The 20167-nt window shown below is 36.5% G+C and overlaps 1 protein-coding gene and 1 long non-coding RNA gene across 2 annotated transcripts; both read left to right on the top strand.

Moving 5' to 3' along the window:
* The first annotated feature begins 4335 nt into the window (after positions 1 to 4335).
* Positions 4336 to 6579, top strand: LOC110883719. The gene is made up of 3 exons (XR_002560586.2): positions 4336 to 4730; positions 6075 to 6127; positions 6213 to 6579. It is a non-coding gene; the product is annotated as an uncharacterized LOC110883719 (long non-coding RNA).
* Positions 6580 to 13100: 6521 nt separating this feature from the next.
* Positions 13101 to 17335, top strand: LOC110883578 (probable ribosome biogenesis protein RLP24). The gene is made up of 5 exons (XM_035978859.1): positions 13101 to 13115; positions 14968 to 15077; positions 15159 to 15272; positions 15364 to 15500; positions 17025 to 17335. Exons 3-5 carry the CDS (start codon positions 15201 to 15203, stop codon positions 17170 to 17172), a joined length of 357 nt encoding a protein of 118 aa, XP_035834752.1. The 5' UTR covers positions 13101 to 13115; positions 14968 to 15077; positions 15159 to 15200; the 3' UTR covers positions 17173 to 17335.
* The last annotated feature ends 2832 nt before the right edge of the window (positions 17336 to 20167 follow it).

The following is a 20167-nucleotide window of genomic DNA, read 5'->3' as shown; positions in this document are numbered from 1 at the left end:
AGTGTAAACGTAGTTGGGGTGAATGAAGGAATCAAACAAGGCTTCAAGGCCGCTTTGGACTCAGTCCGTTCGGCCGAGGAAGTTCCTGGATATGATGAAGGAGCACAGGATGCATTGGATGCCGCAATAAAAGCCTTTGATAATTTTCATATCTCTGTTCTTGGCAAGGTTGCGGATTTAATTGACAAAACCTTGTCCGTCATTAAACAGAGAAGTGAACTCCCTATCGTGAAAGAAGATTACGAAGCTTGAAGTTTAGTCTTTATAATCGTGCAATACTATACTATTATTGTGGCATGTAACCGTACAATTTAAACTTCTTCTTTTGGCATGTATTCGCACAGTTTATCGTTTCGTTTGCAGCATTTGACTGGCATGTTTCTGTAGCTTCGTATAAAATCATGATTTTGGAAACAAACATTCAATCCTGGCTACTTAGTTTTTTAGTTTGCGTCCAAACTTTTACTGTTCGACCAGGTTTTTGCTCCGCCATCTTAGGTGGCTGAGTTTTGACAAGAAGTTTCTTTTGAACTTCTTTTGCTTAGTAGATTTTTCGTAGTCGGACCGTACTAGATACGAACCTTTTGCTTAATGGATTTTATTATTTTTGGAACTATTTAAGCCTTCTCGATCGACGCGAGGCATGGGTCGAGGCCCATTTGTGCACATTTTAACATTGTTCGAACTTATACATACACTGCTTTATACTTGTAAAAACACAGATCGCTTTATTTATTGACTCAATCATAGCTTCCGGGGAAAACCCTCCCGGTTTACAAGGAAAATGGAAATTAGCTCGGGGCATTACCCTCCCGAGTCATACATGGAAATTGAAAGTAAAAAACGTAGACAATAGCGATCTTTTCTTGGCCGTAGCCGGATGTTTACATAAAAAACACTTCTTTAAATGCACCCCGTTCCATGTTCTGGGTACAGGGGTTCCATCAATTTTTTCCAACACGTACGAGCCTTTTTCACTAGCCTCTTTGACTCGGTACGGTCCTTCCCATTTTGGGGTTAGCTTGCCAGGGGTTTCGACGCGGCTGGCATCGTTGCTCCGGAGCACAAAGTCTCTGATCTTGAATTTGCAAAGCTTGGCACGGGCGTTATAGTACGGCTCGATCTTCTTTTTGTATCGGGCTTCTTTGATTGCCGCGATGTTCCGACGTTCTTCTAGCAGATCGAGATTGGATCGGAGCTCACGCTCGTTTTCCTCCCAACTTTTGCACCTTTGGTTTGGGAGCCCGATTTCTGCGGGGATCACGGCCTCTGTGCCATATGTAAGACTGAACGGTGTTTCCCCGTTACTAGTCTTGTGCAGCGTTCGATGAGCCCATAAAACGTTCGGTAACTCGTCCGCCCAACCTTTACCTTCGTAACCAAGTCTTCTCTTTATCCCATCGACGATTCGTCGATTTATCTGTTCGACTTGCCCGTTCCCCTGGGGGTGGGCTACCGAAGAAAAGACTTGGTTAATCTTCAAATTTTCGCACCAGCGCTTGAACGGGTTTTCCGCAAACTGCTTTGCATTGTCGCTTATAATGTAGAGTGGAAGACCGAAACGGCATACGAGTACTGGGCACTTCCGCTCGATCGTGGAAAAGAACCTTGTTACATTATAGCCGGAGATCACTGTGAACGGTCGGGCTTCCACCCATTTGGTGAAATAATCCACCGCGACTAACAAGTACTGGGCACTTCCGCTCGATCGTGGAAAAGGACCAACTATGTCAACGCCCCACTTTTGAAAAGGCCATGTGGCGATTACTGGAATCATCTCATTCTTTGCTCTGAGGTTTACTGGCGCGTGCTTTTGGCATTCGTCACATTGCTGGAGTTCTTTGACTGCACTCTCGTGCATCCCGGGCCAATAGTATCATGCATTTTTCACCTTCGTTACGATCATCTTTGGCCCGACGTGAATACCGCAGATGCCGTAGTGTATTTCTCTGATTATATAGCTGGCCTGTTCGGGATCGAGACATTTTAACAGAGGTCCAAGGAAAGTCTTCCGGTACAGACCTCCTTCTAGCATCTGATATTGAAGCGAGTTGATCTGAATCTTTCTCGCTTCTGCTTTATCAACCGGTAAGACATCATGCACTAGATAGTTGATTATAGGTGTCATCCATGTTTGAGACGGAGCTTCTACTTGCATAACATGAGGAGTGGCAATTGAAGGTGCGTTTAACACCTCTACTCTTACTTCCTTGGCCAGGTGACTGAACGACACGTATGCCAGCTTGCTTAGTGCGTCGGCCTTTTTGTTTTTGCTACGGGGAACATGTTCAACTTTACATGACTCGAACGATGCCATAATTTGCTTTACTTGTTCGAGATATTCGATCATGTTGGCCTCCCTTGCTTCATAATCTCCGTTCACCTGATTTGCTACGAGCAATGAATCTACATGGGCTACGATATTTCTTGCTCCGACTTTCAATGCCAGACGTAGACCTGCTAATAAGGCCTCGTATTCAGCTTCATTATTGGAACTCTTAAACTCTAGTCGGAGCGCATACGTCATACTTGTTCCGTCCGGATCGGTGAGGATTAGGCCTGCTCCTGCGCCCTCGGTGCTCGAAGCCCCGTCTGTATACAGAGACCAAGGCTTTTTTGGAGCTTCTTCGGCTTTGTCTACGTTCTTATCCTCCGGCATTTCTACAAGGAAATCAGTTATCACCTGCCCTTTAACGGTCCCTTGGTTCTAATGGTAATATTGAATGCGCCCAACTCAATTGCCCATTTTGCCATGCGACCTGAAACTTCGGGTCGTCGGAGAACATGCTGGATTCTTTGATCCGTTCGCACCTCGATAGGGTGGGCTTGAAAATATCGGCGGAGTCGTCTCGAAGCATAAACCAATGCCAGAGCTAGTTTTTCTAAGTTCGAATATCTCGTTTCATAATCTTTCAACGTTCGGCTCACATAGTAAATGGGGATTTGCGCCCCGGCTCGGTGAGCGACGAGCACTGCACTGATAGCACCGCATGATGCGGCTAGGTAGACCGTCAATACCTCATCTTTTTCCGGTACGGTGAGTGCCGGCAAGGTGCCGAGATAAGTTTTAAGTTCTTCAAAGGCTCGTGCGGCTTCTTCGGTCCATTTGAACTCCGACCTGAAGCTTTTTCTGAGCACGTCCATGAATGGGAGAGACCTGTCTGCTGCTTTCGATAAGAATTGATGGAGGGCGGCTAAACGTCCATTTAAGGATTGGATCTCTTTGACTGATGTTGGAGCCTTCATTGTAAGAACAACATTGATCTTGTCCGGGTTGGCTCGCAGGCCTTTTGACCCGACCATGACTCCCAAGAACTTTCCTTCTTCTACCCCGAACATGCACTTTTTGGGATTTAACTTCATGTTGATGCTTCGGAGTCGGGTGAACGTCTCGAGTATGTCTTTCAGCATGGCGGCTTCATCGTGACTTTTAATTACGATATCATCAACATACACTTCTAAATTTCGCTCGATTTGGTGTTTGAAAACTTTGCTCATTAAACGCTGGTATGTAGCACCGGCATTCTTCAATCCGAAAGGCATTTTAGTAAAGCAGTAAACTCCTTCGTTGGTGACAAAGGCTGTCTTGTCCTCATCTTCGACTGCCATTTGTATCTGGTGGTATCCCTTGTAGGCGTCTAAAAAACACTTTAGCCTGAACGTGGCGACAGAGTCAATCTTTTCGTCGATCTCCAGTAGTGGGAAACAATCTTTCGGGCATGCATCATTTAGGTCGGTGAAATCGATGCACATTCTCCATGAGTTGTCCTTTTTTCATACCATAACGGGATTCGACACCCAAGTTTGGTATCGGACTTCACGAATAATTCCGGCATCTAAGAGACTTTTCACGTCTTTTGCAATTGCCTTGGCTCGATCCGGTGCCATGTGCCTTTTTCGTTGTGCTATTGGCTTGATTAATTCTTTTACATTCAGGTGATGCTGTGCCATAGACCTGGGGGGGTCTCTGTGACCAAGCTCGGGCGTGAGAATAAGTATTTGTGAGGGGAAAGTAAGTCAGGGAGAGAGAGAGGGGAGTTTAGAGAGAGACAGTAGCGATTACCCCTTTTTGGAGGTCTAAGTGTGGTATTTGTAGTCTTTGGGCATGCTGACGTGGCGAGTTAGTTAGGGCCGGACCAGTCACTGTCATGGCGGTTATGGCCGTGGGGCCCAGTTAGTTATGGCGTACCAGTGTATTTGGTCGTTCCATCTGCGACATGTGGTGCGATCCGACCTTTGTGTGTTATAATTTGGTTCTATGTTTGCTGATGATTTGGTCCGATCAAGGACGTATTCTCATCAACACATAACAACCTCCACCCTTGAACCATGGCGAGATCTCACCGGCACCATCGTCATGGTCACCGGCACATCCTCCGGCACATAAAGGTTGCAAAATCATCCTCGCCGCTCGTCGAGTCGACCACCTCTAGGCTCTGTTGCGATGAAATCAACAGATTACGTGTTTCCGATACTCATTCAAAACGAACTCAAACCATAAACGAAGACTTATTAGTGGTTGCAGTGGAGCTTGACGTCAGGGGTATTAACGGTGCCTGCGTCGCCGTGTACTAATTTATTTCGTTTTCTTCTCCTTCACGTAAGCCTAAATTCTGTTATATCACTTTATCGGTAGTTTTGTACTGATTTTATTCTGATTTTTATCGTTCAGATTCAACTGGTGCTAACTTATTTCAGCTTCGTTTCTTCAAGCAGAGTTTCATCTGAAGGTTTTGATGTGTACTCACGAAATACCAATAGAATAGCTTTTTACTTTTAATTAATTTTATGTTTAATGTTTTAGTCACATGGTTTTACTTAGTCAGTAGGTTGAGGATTATGAGAGAAAATAGGTAGTAGTGGGGAATATGCACCCATGATCCCATGTTCTTAATTAGTGTTTGTAATCCTTATTTAAGGATATCTCATTTTAGCAATTGATTATGAATGAAAAATATTAAAGAGAGTTATCTCAAATCTTGCTTCCTACAATTTTTCTTTTGAGTTTGATCCACTCAACGGATTATTTGTCCCAAATCCGATTGGTACATAACAATTGGTATCAGAGCGGTCTTGATCCCCTCATGGACGCTCAAGAATGGAACGAGTCGTTGGATCGAATCATATCAACGCTTGCTGAGATGATCGATCTTCTAAAAAACGAGTCCCGGAGATGGGCAACTTCACCCATTTTTTCTACACCGCAACCGTCACCCGCTGCCGCATCACAACCACCAACTTCCGCTACCGAACCACCATCACCCGCTTCCGCAATAATAACACCACCTGCCTTACCACCAAAAGTACCGCCACCATCAGTTTTTTCTCTCATGCCGCCACTAATTTCCGCAACCACGTTACCGAAAACCAACCCTTACACTGTATATTCTGCATCAAAACCAAAACAAGCCATACTACCGGTACCGTTTGTGCAAGAAACCAACCAACCACCAGGCCCAAACCCCACACAAGCACTTGAACCCAAGTTGACGGTCATAAAAAAGAAAAGGACAAATGTCAAAGTTGCAATAGAGGAACCCAAGTTGTGTTCGCTGTTTTATCATCTCACCAAGCCTTTGTTTTTGAACCACATCAAATGGGTAGTCGTGAAACGCGAGTGGCGGTCACCATTGCGTTTTGTTCTGACGGATCCGAATGCCGTTGGACGCCTCGAATGGCGACCTCCGTGGAGCACCCTTAAGTCTTGTTCTGGTTGCATCCTTGAGGACAAGGATTTTATAAAGGTTGGGGAATGATGTGTACTCACGAAATACCAATAGAATAGCTTTTTACTTTTAATTAATTTTATGTTTAATTTTTAGTCACATGGTTTTACTTAGTCAGTAGGTTGATGATTATGAGAGAAAATAGGTAGTAGTGGGGAATATGCACCCATGATCTCATGTTCTTAATTAGTGTTTGTAATCCTTATTTAAGGATATCTCATTTTAGCAATTGATTACGAATGAAAAATATTAAAGAGAGTTATCTCAAATCTTGCTTCCTACTATTTTTCTTTTGAGTTTGATCCACTCAACGGATTATTTATCCCAAATCTGATTGGTACATAACAGGTTTCAGATCTATAACTGTTGGTGAACGTGTGGATGCTTATAACGATTCTGAGGTTTGTAATTCTGTTTCTGTGATGATTTGATGATCGAAAACGGTTACTGTGAATGCGTGTTAATCAGTAATCGAATATTATGTAGGATGATATTGTGTGTTCGTCAGAGAGATTGCATTAACGTGTTCCAGACCGTTGAAGGTCATTAGATCAGATTAAAATTGAGTCACCGGAGATTAATTTTTGATCGATTGACACGATTATGGATGAGATCGTATCAGATTCAGCTAATTCGTTTCGGTTAGGGCAACACGATTAGTGAATTGACGGTACGGTTAGGGCCACACGATGATTCTGCAACCTTTATGTGCCGGAGGATGCGCCGGTGACCATGACGATGGTGCTAGTGAGATCACGCCATGGTTCAAGGGGGGAGGTTATTACGTGTTGAGTAGAAACCGCCATTAATGGTGCCTGCGTCGCTGTTTGTTTTTTTTAAGAAATTGCAATATGGTCCCTTATTTATAGAATACTTACCATTTGTAGTTTATTTAAAAAAACTAATTTTAAAAGAAGTAAAATGACTAAAGCCCTCACATTTAACTGAGTTTTTGGACGGCGTTAGTTGTAAAGGTTATGGAATGTAACAAAACATGAACATAAAGGTTGGGTTTTGCCGATTTCATAGTGAAAGGTATAAAGTGTAGTTTAGGTATAACATAAAGGTTGATTTATGCAATTTAATCTTTAAATAATCCGAACGAGTTGTTTTTGGCCAATAATAACCCTAACCGAGTTTATTCCCCACAACGGTCCCAACTTTTTCATTTGGTTTGTATAATGGTCCGTCATTAAAAATAACTTGACGGAGCTAAGTTTTTTTTTTTTTTTAATTACAAACCAATGTTTTAGGGCATTGATCAGAACAGGGATACGAGTCGATTGATGTAAAACTTACCTCGAAACGGTGCTCCAAATGACTTGATTTTTGTTAATTGGAAGTTTAAACACCCGTATTGAAGCACCGTTTCGAGGTAAGTTTTACATCAACCGACTCGTATCCTCGTTCTGATTAAAAGCCCGAAAACATCGGTTTGTAATTTAGAAAGAAAAAAAACTTAACTCCGTTATGTTTTTTTAATGGCGGATCATTATACAAAAAAATAAAAAAATTGGGACCACTATCGGGAATAAACTCAGTTTTAATTATTATTGGCCAAAATCAGCCGGTTCAAATTATTAAAATCCAATTTGCCCAACAAATTCTATTCATGGTAGATTATATGGGGCTCCGTTAAATAAATTCAGGGCTCATATTGTGACCTCACCCGGCCCAATAAGAGACCCTGCATTAGTTGGTGTAGGGTTCATCATTTTAATAGGTATGGTTGATCTCTAGAATAACAGTTTGCAATATATTTCTAAGTCTAATCATATAATACACATAATAGTTCTATTCATGATGTGTCCACTCGTAAAATTATCAGCCATTAGAATTTGACGAGTGACAGACCCACCCACATCATAGATTTACTGGTATGAGGACAGGCTTCATAGCTTAGGGCTCGTTGATACGCGCCGAACCGACATATGACAATGTATTAAATTGTTGTGGGGTTCATTTGTATGAGACCCATTGTTGTTTCCAATATATCGACTGTTTACTCGTCGAACCTAAGAAATATAGATTAGTATAGGCCAAATACGAGTTGAAAGCTAATAATCTTTCGAATTCCATCTTGTGTAAAATGTTGTTTGCGTAATCGTATTACAAAACTATTTATTAGTAATTTTAAAATGTAGAAAACATGTCTTTGAGTCACCTAAACCATGTAGTTAAAATTGACTCGTTGATGAATGTTAGACGTATATTTTGGTGAGAAAAGTAGAGAGATCATATGACTAATTAGTAAGGAAGGAAAGTGCATACAGTAAAACAATAAGATAGCCCTAAATAGATTATAATAAAACCCATTGAAATGATATACACTATAAGGAAATTACGAAACAAACACTGTTGACAAAAATTCCAATGTAGCGATAACTTTTCAGTCGTTTTCAAAGTAGTCAATCTCATTTTCACAAATCAGAAATTGTACATCAGCTCCGCTGGTTGAGACGGCTAGGATTAAGCCTACACTTTTTTCGAAACGACTGAGACAGGCAAGTTACAAGGCAATTAGAAACGGGTGGAAAGTAATGCCTGTATTGAGAATTTTTTGGTCAACACCAATTATTTTTATAATTTTCTAGTCGTTCTCTCTCATCTTTTATTTACTTGGTATACAATATTTATTAATATCAGATGCTATAGAATGAATACGACAAATCCTCCAATCAACTGTTATTGTCCATTTGCAAAACATTAATCAATATGAAAAGACAAATATATGATTTCTTATAGTTTGTCAATTTTGAAAAAAGTCATGTTTTGTATAAAAATAATAATTTAATATATAATTATATAGATATTATGTATCTAGTTCACAAATAGACCATTGAGGGAGTTGATATCGGAATACCTCTAACTATCTCTCTCTATATATACATAAATATATATAGAGAGAGTAATAGACAAGAGGAGTGTACCAATAAAATGACCCTAAATTAAACATATAATTCCATGTTCTATTAAACATATATTTAGTGATTTCATTTTGACAAAGTTAACTTTGTCAAGGTTGAACTTAGATAATGAGTGATTATTAATAAGGAATACTCAAATCAAATGGATGAAAGCCCCTTACTTGAACTTGAAAACGCACCTCGTGGAGCCTTTATCACTCAAGATCTTGTGAGGGTAACGATACAAGTTCTTTTATTTATGGTTTTAACTTTCCCACCAAGGTTTGTGCATACATTTTTTTTTGTTTAAAGCAATGCAACATAACTTCATGTGCACATTATATATCTTGATTCGGATGTTTATCCAATAAGTCACACAACGTTCACAGTAACCTCACAGGACGTGTGGTTCAAAATGAGATATTTCGTTTTCAAGAAAGCTCCAACTCTCGCGACTTATGTCAGAATTTCAAATTTATTGTCAAAAGTCGATTTTACAATAATCATATTTTCTCCATTATAGTATGATACCTGAAGACACCAATAAGCAGTGTGTTGCAAGAACCCTTGCGCATATTAAGTTACTTTCAATTGATGTTGTTTTGATTAATTTTAGTGATTTGAAATGGAGCCCCTAGGGGCTCCATTGCGCCACCTTATCTATATTACGTCACATTAACCATAGTGTACCCCCTTTTTAACAATCAAGAAATGAGATAAAGCCCCTTAACAACAAATAGCACCCCCACAATAGCTCCCGTCAGAGGCGGATTTAATGCTTTGGGAGGGTTGACATAGGCCCACCGTTCGGCCCACAGAACAAGGGTAGTTGGGTGTTTTTTGTTATGTTAATTCCAGCCCAACTGTTAAGTGCCCAAGAAAATTTAACTAGTGCCTAGGCCCACATGTTATAATAACTACATTTAGTTCAATCACAGCCCAACCCAATTCCCACCCTAAGGCACACACACACAAGAAAAACTAAAAAAAAGTCATCCCTTTTCAAAGTGTTTGTTTAAGTCGATGCGAGTAGAAGCCACGAAAGATTAAAGAAAGGGTTTTTTTTTTTTTTTTTTAATCGGATTTGAGATTGGTGAAGATTTGTTCTCATCCCATTGACTCTTTACCATATATTTTTACTAGGTTATAATCCCGTGTATTACACGGTTTTAATAAATGTAATTTGATATATTAAATATTAAAAAAATATATCTTTAAAAACCTCATATGAGTTACATAAATGTAATTATATATATTAAATAATAAAAAATTATATCTTTAAAACCCCGTTTATTATACGAATTGAATAAATGTAATTCCATATACCAAATAATAAAAAAGTTATATCGTTAAAATCACGTGTATTACACAGGTTGAAAAGAAATGTAATTTTGTATTCCAAATAATAAAAAAGTTATATCTTTAAAATCCCCCGTGTACTACACGGTGTTAATAAATCTAATCTTATATATCAAATTATTTTTTGAAAGTTATATACTATTTGATTTATATATTATGTAATAAAATCGGTATAATTTTTAAATAATAAAAATAAAAATAAATAATATTTCAATACAAAGTTATATCTTTAAAAACCTCCGTGTATTACACAGTTTAAACAAATCTAATTTTATATATCAGACAATTATTTGCAAGTTATATACAATTTGATTTTTAAATTATGTAATAAAATCGATATTTTTAAATAATGAAAAACATAAATAATATATTAATACAAAGTTATATTTTTTTAAAACCCCGTCTACTACACGGTTTGAATAAATCTTTTTTATATATCAAATTATTATTTACAATTTATATACAATCTGATTTATAAATTATGTAACAAAATCAATATAATGTTTTTAATAATGAAAAAAATAAATTTTAAATTTAACGAAATAACAATTACCTGTAATATATTCAGTTTTACATACCCCGCAAATTTTTTATAACTAAATAACAATTATCTATATATTCAATTTTATATGCCCTGCAAATTTTTTATTAAATATAAACTAATTTTATCTTTGACTTTCAATGAAATTTTCCACTCTTTTTTGGCTTCTTCTAGTGATATTTTTTATTTTGTTTCCGGCCCACTTTTGAGTATGAGTCGTAGGGCTGTAGGTATATACTATATTTATGTCATAAGAAAATTTTGGTTATATTAAATATAATAAATACAATTTTAAATTTTAAATGTTAAATTTTAAATTTAAACTAAATAACAATTATCTATAATTTAGTATGAGATTATCTAAAATTAAAATTAAATAACTTAATATGATGACAAGTGTCCCTTTAATGGTTTCTTTTATTATATAGTATAGATATAGATATTTATGATAGTCTTGTTTGTTTTATAGGGTTAAAAAATTTTAATTTTTGTTGACTTAATATTTTAGTTTATCTTATATAGGGTTTTTTTCGTTGACTTAATATTTTAATTTATGTTATATAGGGTTTTTAGTTTATCTTTATATAGGGTTTTTTCGTTGACTTAATATTTTAATTTATGTTATATAGGATTTTTAAATTTCGTAATTGAGAAATTAGTGAACCTAATTCGACGATTGAAATTGCTTGATCTAATTTGGTGATGTCTTCGCATAACCTTAAACAAGGTGCCTATTTTTTACCCCTTTACAATCTTATATGCTCATAGAGACTTAGGGTTTTTTTTTTTTTTGGTTAATTTATTTTGTTTTTTTTTTTATCTAGGAACTCTTAATAATTTCTTAAAAAGAAAAGAATCATGTTCAAGTGAAACTCCATCTATTGATAGTCCAAGTCTACAACCTATCCCAACTCCTACTATGCCTAAGGTAGTTGATGTTGATAATCTTCCTTGGGATCCTGCTGATAGGATAAAAATAACATATTATCATCCAAATCAAAGAGATGAAATAAGAAGAAAATGTTGGTTAAATGGACCATGCCAACCGCGTGGACATAAATTTCCACAAACAAAGATAGGGAAAAAATCGACGTTTCCAACCTACTTGGTTTGATGATCACCCCAGTTGGTTAGAGTATAGCATAAAAGTAGACAAAGCCTTTTGTTTATATTGTTATTTATGTAGAGACTATGTTGGGATTGGGATGGCTAATGAAGGTGGCCGAGATGCATTTATGACGACAGGTTATACCAATTGGAAAGAACCAAGATTTGATAAATACGTTGGTGATGTTAATAGTTTTCATAATAAAGCCCTTGAAAAATGTGAAGATCTAGTATGCCAAACTATGTCTATTCCCGTTGCCTTATATAAACAAGATGACATTGTGAGGAAAGAAAATCGAATTCGGTTGACTGCTACAATTGATGTAACACCCATTCTTAATATACTAAGAATTTATATAAAAATTCTTGCATTTACATAGTTTATACAAGAATACATTCACAAACCTTCAAGTTATCAAAAACATTTGTATTTTGGTTCTTGTACGAGCTTGATCGCATCCATTTAAGTCATAGTATGGACCTAAATAACATTTAACAACCTTAAATGTTAAATATAAAATGTTGTGCACTCTTATCATCCGGGGTAGAGATGGGCATAATACCCGGTTTCAAACCTGAACCCATAGAACCGACCCGTACCCGGTTCCAGTTCCAACCCGATGTATATAAGAACCGGGTCCGGGTTCAAAATACCCGACGGTTCTTACTCGGTTCCATATTTCTTGATAATAAACGGGTCGTACCCGGTTCCCAACCCGTACCTGGTTATTACCCGTACCCGGTTCTTCCAGTACCCGGTCCCATTGTACCCGGTAATAAATTACCGTTAGAACCGGTTACTAGCCGTTAGGATCGATTTTGGGGGTTGCAAAACGCATTAAATGCCAAATATGACCGTTGGAACCGGTTACTATCCGTCGGACCCGGTTACTAGCTGTTGGAACCGGTTATTATAAATTGTTTTCAATTTTCATTTGTTTAACTCACCAATCCTCATCTTCTTCTTGTATCATGGAGAAGATGGGGTATTTATACAAAAAAAAAACTGATTTTTTTTTTATTATTTAATCGGTTTCCAACGGTATTATATCCGTTGGAATCGGTTCCAACAGTACAATTGCAGCTTTATAATTTGAAAAACCCGACATATCCGGTTCCAAACAGTACCCGGACCCTGGTCCACAGTACCCGTAACCGGTTACATCGGTTCTAGTTTTATTGACTTCTACCCGGGTTCAACCCGGACCCGGTTCTTCAGTGAACCCGGTTCCGCTAACTAGTATTAGTACTCAGGTATGGGTAGTACCCGGTTCCGGGTATTAATAATACTTGATTATGTCCATCTCTAATCCTGTTTTGCCTTTAACACGAAAACGAGATTCGAAGGTGAGTATATCCCGATATGGTGAATTTCACCGTTAGCGGCGAGGATCAATCGTTCAAAAAAAATTACATTTAAGGGTATGTGAAATTCTCATAAGAAAGTTTTGATTAAAATCGCTGGTGTTCATCGAGGTTCGATCGGTTAGCGAGTGTTGTTTCAACTTATGTCGCTGTTTCTCTTCTTATATCCTGCTTTCATCTCGATAAAATCGATTATAAATTATGTATATTTGATAGACAGTTAATCCTCAAGGTTCGATCTTTCCGTGTGTGTGTGTTTTCGATTGTTAATTGTAGTTTAGGGTTTCTTTATATATGTGGATTTCTGATGCTTTTGTTTGATTTCTTCAGCTTCTTTTTTTTTTTTTTTTTTTTGCTTATTAAGTTTCCACTGCATCAAAATCACAAAGGTGTTAGTCACTTGCTTAATCTGTAATTAGTTTAATTATATTGATGCTACCATTTAAGTATTTTTTTTTATAGTAAAGCTTAGTTTTCAAGATTGCATTTTGTATATATATATACTAGGTTAGAACCCCGTGTATTACACGGGTTGAATAAATATAATTTTATATATTAAATAATAAGAAAAGTTATATCTTTAAAAACCATGTGTATTACACAGATTTAAATGTAATTTTGTATACTAAATACTAAAAATGTCGTATCTTTAAAAAAACCCGTGTATAATCAGGATGAATAAATCTACCTAATAATAAAAAATTACATCCTTAAAAACCTCGTATGTTACACGTGTTGAATAAATCTAAAAAAGAGTTATATCTTTAAAACCATGTGTATTACACATATTAAATAAATGTAATTTTATATATTAAATACTAAAAGGGTCGTATCTTTAAAAAACCCGTGTATAGTTGGGTCGAAAAATCTACCAAATGATAAAAACATTATATCCTTAAAAACCTCTTGTATTATACGTGTTGAACAAATCTAATTTTACATAGCAAATGATAAAAAGTTATATCTTTAAAAACTTCGTGTATTACACGGGTTATATAAATGTAACTTTGTATAGTAAATAATAAAAAAGTTATATTTTTCAAAACCCCGCATTTTAGACGTGTTGAATAAATATAATTTTGTATATCAAATAATAAAAAAAGTTATATTTTTAATAAATTATGATAACATTTAATATTAATTTGTTATTTATATATTTAATATAAGATAAATAGGAAAGAGAGGTATTTCTTTTAAAAATATATTAAATTAACAATTTAGATTTGAGGATAACATTTTATTAAAGTATGATAAGATTTAATATTAATTTATTATTTATTTATTTAGTTAATATAAGATAAGTATAAATTTGAGAATACCTCCAATGAATGACACGTGTACAAAACTTGGTTTCTTTTATTATAGTAGATATATATATATATATTTGCTCCTTTTTGCTTCATATTGTTATATGAAATTTAAAGAAGTCGGAAAGAATTAGTCTTGGTTGACCCGTCCAGACCCGATATTCCAATCGAACATTTTCTAAATGTGAAGGTTTCTGAATCAAATAAACCGACAAATATGAATTTGGGTTTATTTTACTGGATATTCAGAGTAAAATGCACGGATAGTCCCTGTGGTTTGGTGAAATTTCACCTTTAGTCCCCAATTTTTCAAAATTACACTCTTAGTCCCTATGATTTGACAAGTTATTACTCGGATAGTCCCCAAAGCAGATGAAGGTTACTCGGATAGTCCCTGTGGATTGACAAGTTACTCGGATAGTCCCTATGGTTTGACAAGTTGTTACTCGGATAGTCCTTGTCATTTCACACCCACTTAACCAGAAAAACTAACCTCCATCCGCTTTGGGACTATCCGAGTAACAACTTGTCAAACTACAGGGACTAAGAGTCTAATTTTGAAAAGTTGGGGACTAAAGGTGAAATTTCACCAAACCACAGGGACTATCCGTGCATTTTACTCGGATATTCATAAGTATATGTCTTGACATTTGCAGAAAATTAGGACCCGTCGTAAGATTTAGCATTGAGGTTGGAAAAGTGCTGGTTTTGTTCCTCTACTGTATATCCTGGTCATGGGATTCAGTTTGTAAGGAATGATGCAAAGGTAGATTTAGTATTATATTATATAATGAATTATTCGTTTTAATTGGGATTGATTATAGCTTTGAAATCGTTAAAATGACAGATATTTAGATTTTGTCGATCAAAATGTCACAAGAATTTCAAAATGAAGAGGAATCCTCGCAAGGTAAAATGGACAAAGGCTTATAGGCGGTTACATGGCAAGGACATGACTCAGGTACACAAACAAACTTAGATTAAGGATGCAACATTTTTGTGTTAGCATAAATTTTCAGTTGCTAACAATTGGATGAAATAATTTTTTTAAGGATGCAACGTTTGAGTTTGAGAGGAAACGTAACAGACCAGAGAGGTATGACAGAAACCTCACGGAGAACACTCTAAAGGCCATCAAGACGATTGACAAAGTCAGATCTCGTAGGGAGGAAGCACACCATAAGAACAGGTGTTTTTTTCTTGAATCTTACATCTAGTTTGAATTTTAATGTTATTTCCTTGTTTTTTTTTTTTTTTTTTTTTTTTTTTTTTATAGTTTAGAGATCATAAGTTTTACCCATTTACTTATTTTTATATCTATAATGTGATAACCCTTATTTTAAAACCCATGGGCCAACAAAGGCCCATCTCATAGTGCCAAGCTAAGTTAACTACTTACTTATTTGGGCCCAACTAGAAGCCCAAAGAAAAGAACAATGATATCCAAATTATGCAGTTCAAGAACAAGGTACAAATCAGAACAACACCAAATGGCACCCTTATGAAATTCTTGAATACAATTCCAAAGCTTGCATTCTATTGGCTGAGTCCTGCTCACACGGATGACGGATCTTGCCCATGTGGCAAAATGTTGTGTGGTCCCATAAAGCGGTTAGGATCATAACATCTTGGGCCCACCATCGGCCAACTACCAACTGATCCGTACAACCTTCAAAGCCAATCAAATGTGTTTGTATATAAAGTATCCACCATAGTAGTCAATAGTGGTCGCTATAGCGAATAGCGTAGCGTATAGGTCGAAGATCCCTACAGGGTATGCAGCCATAAATAGCGTGATTTCAGTTTTTATTTTTTATTATTTTTTTAAATATATATAGCGATTAAATATAGCTATAAACTAGCTGGATTATAGGAATTTGTTAAATATACATGTAAAATAGCGTACATACCAGGGTATTTTGATATAATACACATAAAATTTTTTAAATATTTTTTTTTAGTGTATCGCTATTTGTAAAATAGTGCCTGCTATTTATCGTTATTCGCTATGTAGCATATACGCATGGTTGCAAAAATCGCGACTCGTCGGCGATTAATCGCTGACTAGTCGCTAGTCGCCCATCAACTGAGTAATTTTCAGCTAATCAGTAAAAAAATCGCTAGTCGGCCTAGTCGGCCTAGTCGGCCTAGTCGGCCTAGTCGGCCCTAATCGGCCCTAATCGCGACTAGTCGGTCGGGAAATATCGGAAAAAACGGGAAAAAACAAAAATAATCGGAAAAAATCAGAAAAAATCGGAAAAAATCAGAAAAAATCGGAAAAAAACCACATATTCCGGCCAAAACCTCCCAGATTCCGGTCAAAACTTGTCCACTTAAAAAAATTACGTATAAAAATATATGTATATATGTATAAAAACTTAAAATTATACATAAAAAGTCCGATCCGATTAATCCCGAGTAATCCCGAGTAGTCGCTAGTCCCTAGCTCACCGACCCGCTAGCGACTAGCGAGTTCTCCAACCTTGCATATAGGTACCTTATCGCTATATGTCGTTATTCGCGATTAACAAGTATGGCGTCCACACCATTGATATGGACTGTCCATTGTAGTTAACCCAAGTCGCACAAAACTAGTGGTTTTTACTCGAATCAGTTTTGACAAAAGGCTCCAATTTGAATTGTTATTGTGACTTTTTTCTTGTTTTTCTAGAGTTACAAAACTAATGTGATGTTTATGATGATGATTATGCAGGAAGAAAGGTAAGATTTCAAAGGAAAGAAAAGAGGCAAGAAAGGAACTTGATCAACATATCCACCTGTTGGTCGCTCCTGGTGCAACGGATAAGCTCACCGTCAAGGTTCAACATGAATCTACCGATGAGAACCGCATGGAAGAATGACATCCTATTCTTGTAACTTGAATCTTTGACCCGTTTTTGAGCAACTTTGAAATCACTTGCAATCTGCAGCAACCACTTTGATAATGTAAATCATAAACTTTTACATTATTGACGGTGTTGTTGCGCATCATAAAGAAAATGCCTTTGAACTTTCTTTACTCCATACGGCGGTTCCCTGTATTTTTCTTCACTGGTCCCTGCAAGTATGTTTTTCAACGTCTCCGCAACGAATCCCAGTTTTAACACCTCGAAAAACGGAGGGACAAAATTGTCCGAAATGATAAAAGGGCACACAGAAAAATATTCACCTTGTATCTTCATATCGGGATCTTTGTTGTTCCAATATTCGAGTAGGATTTTACGTAAACAGGTGTGTATGTTTCCGGCATAAAAGGCCAGGATATCTCGTTCAGAAGCAGGTTTTCCCCAAGGTCACATAGCGGGTTTCGGGCAGGGAGACGTCCCGATCTGCATAAAACCATTGTCTGATTTTGACTCGTTTAATTAGAACTAGTTTTTTTAACGTCGCGCGTTGCGGCGAATCAGAGCAACTAAAAAAGCGGTGAGCGGTGAGGATTTAACTTGCAACATCACCGTCACTGCACTTCATCCCACACTCTCCCGTGGTTTTCTCCCGTGGTTTCTGTACCCATCTTCTTGCGACATGGCGTCTAAATCCTTGAATTCCAACGCTTCTCCTTACATTATTAATCATTTCCTGAATTCGAGTTCATTAAGAAGTGATGACTGTTGACTAATTGTGATACTGTATATGGCCCGTATAAAGTTATACAGGTCGTATACAACCTTTATAATTTTTTATTCGATCGTATACTCAACATACGAGCACTGTTTTATGTCTTGTATACGGGCCGTATAACGTTATACGACCCGTATACAATTAACCAACTTTCTTTTTCTAATTGGTATATGTGGAATTGACGCAAAACGTAGTAATGTTGAGGATTTATAACTACGAATTTTGTTTATTAACTGGTCGTTTGTCTGAGTGTTCTTTCTCTTTTTTTGAAAAGTATATTTAATATTGAATGGGATATTGTTGAATCTGTTGTTACAGCTCTGTATATTGATTGTGGATTTAACTTGCAACATACATTGATTGTGGATTTAATTTGCAACATACATGAAAAGTATGTTTAGAAACTTGAACCGTTAGTAATGTTTAATGTCATTTTAGCTGAACCACAACATATTACAGCATTGTATGAGGCGTGTCAGAAGGACGAAAAGCAACTTGATATCAGGGGCGGACCTATGGCTTACCTAGGGTGGGCGGGCGCACCCCTTGAATTTTTATTTTTTAGTTTTATGTGTCCTTCATAATCTCGACCGCACCCCGTAAAAATTTGCAATCGCACCCCTTGAAACTGAGAAAGGAGAGTGTGAAGGGCTTGATCAGAAAAAAAAAATCCGGCCAAAAAAGAAGGCTTGAGTTGCAGAATAGTTCTTGTAGGGATGAAGATGAAAATGCATGAGTTGTAGCCAAGAAGATATAAAGGGCAAAATTGTAATTTCCAGGTTTATTGGAATTGATTGTTTTTAATTTCTGTTTATTGGAATTGATTGTTTTCAATTGCTGACAAAACTCAAGAAACAAAGTGACTTTATGCAGACTTTACTTTTTCTACTTCATTAAATACTTAATAGTAAACGATTTTGTATGATTATATTTAGTTCTTTAATATATATTATTAATTTATGAGGTTAGCATGGTATATACTTCAGTGTTATGTTACTTTGTATTATTTGCTCAAGTATATTAATTATAAAAATGTCGACTTATGTGAAACGTTTCTTAAGAGTATAATTTAAATAAAAAACTTAAACATTTCTTAAGTTTTTATCATATTGCTAAAAGAAAAAAAATATTGTGGAAATGTTTCTTTAAAAGAATAAATTTTGATTATAAAAGTTTATAACAATGGTTAAGTTTTTATCATATAGGCCAAAAGAAGAAAAATACATAAAAAAAGGAAGTGGGCCATTGAAAGAACAACGCTCAAACCCCATGTACTTTTGACTTGACTCGATTCAACTTGAATCGAAAAAAATTATTACATAGCGATAAACAAATAGCTCCCTATAAATTTTTGCACCCCATGAAAAAAATTTCTGGGTCCGCCACTACTTGATATACAATACCGGAGGAATGGTGAGTGTCTATATGGATGGTAAACTTATTTATTTCATCTTTGAGAACTAGCAAAAGAAGAGAATACGGAACGAGATTCTTCGAGAACTATATCTATCCATTATCCCAGTTTACACTGTACACTGCATGTAAATATAGGGGCTTTGTGATGATATGTTACAAATTGGGAACCACATATTCGTGTGTTGCAGTTTGGAAAGATGACCGAATAGAGACCTGAATAACCGATACAGCCCATTTGTAACCCAACTAAAATCTCGTAACTGTGAATCTCTTCCCTCCAAAACCACCACCTTGTCGCGTATGGTCTCCTTGAGTCTAGATTCTTGCTTAAATGATGTTCTAATATCGAGAATGTTCGTTTGGGGAAAATGTTCTAGAAATTGAAGCAAAAGGAAAGTTGAAACTGTAATTATTCAACACCAAATTTCATTTGTCCACACGAAAAGATGGTGGACCACAACTCCGCAGCAAAACCACTTTTGTCGGCCGATGCAACGCGGTTTCCTACAACAATGACAACTGGTTTCAGTGTTCTTTTTACTTTGAAACAAATCCCATTTAATCAATGAGAAAGAACACTCAGACTCTTGATAATCATTGTGAACTTGAGAATAGTAAGCTCAACACTCAGACTCTTGATAATCATTGCGTTTTTTAGCAAGCACGACTGATGATAGATGACTTGCACTATTAGAAGAAAACTCAAACAAACCACCAAACTAGGACATCAACATCAATTGATATCCAATTGACGAACACGAATGTGTGAAATGAGATTTATTTAAAAGTAAAAAGAAAACTGAAACCAGTTTGTCTGAG

Source organism: Helianthus annuus, chromosome 10 (genome assembly GCF_002127325.2).
Source record: "Helianthus annuus cultivar XRQ/B chromosome 10, HanXRQr2.0-SUNRISE, whole genome shotgun sequence".
In the NCBI taxonomy this organism is placed as follows: domain Eukaryota; kingdom Viridiplantae; phylum Streptophyta; class Magnoliopsida; order Asterales; family Asteraceae; genus Helianthus; species Helianthus annuus.
Note: the sequence above shows the minus strand (reverse complement) of the source record. Positions and strands in the feature narration are given on the sequence as shown.

What these genes read in the sequence shown, in the direction of transcription:
- LOC110883578 (XM_035978859.1), top strand. Translation starts at nt 15,201, where the DNA reads ATGAAGAGGAATCCTCGCAAGGTAAAATGGACAAAGGCTTATAGGCGG. An exon ending in ATGGCAAGGACATGACTCAG is followed by an intron (nt 15,273 to 15,363) that starts GTACACAAACAA and finishes AATTTTTTTAAG; the next exon opens with GATGCAACGTTTGAGTTTGA. An exon ending in GAAGCACACCATAAGAACAG is followed by an intron (nt 15,501 to 17,024) that starts GTGTTTTTTTCT and finishes ATGATTATGCAG; the next exon opens with GAAGAAAGGTAAGATTTCAA.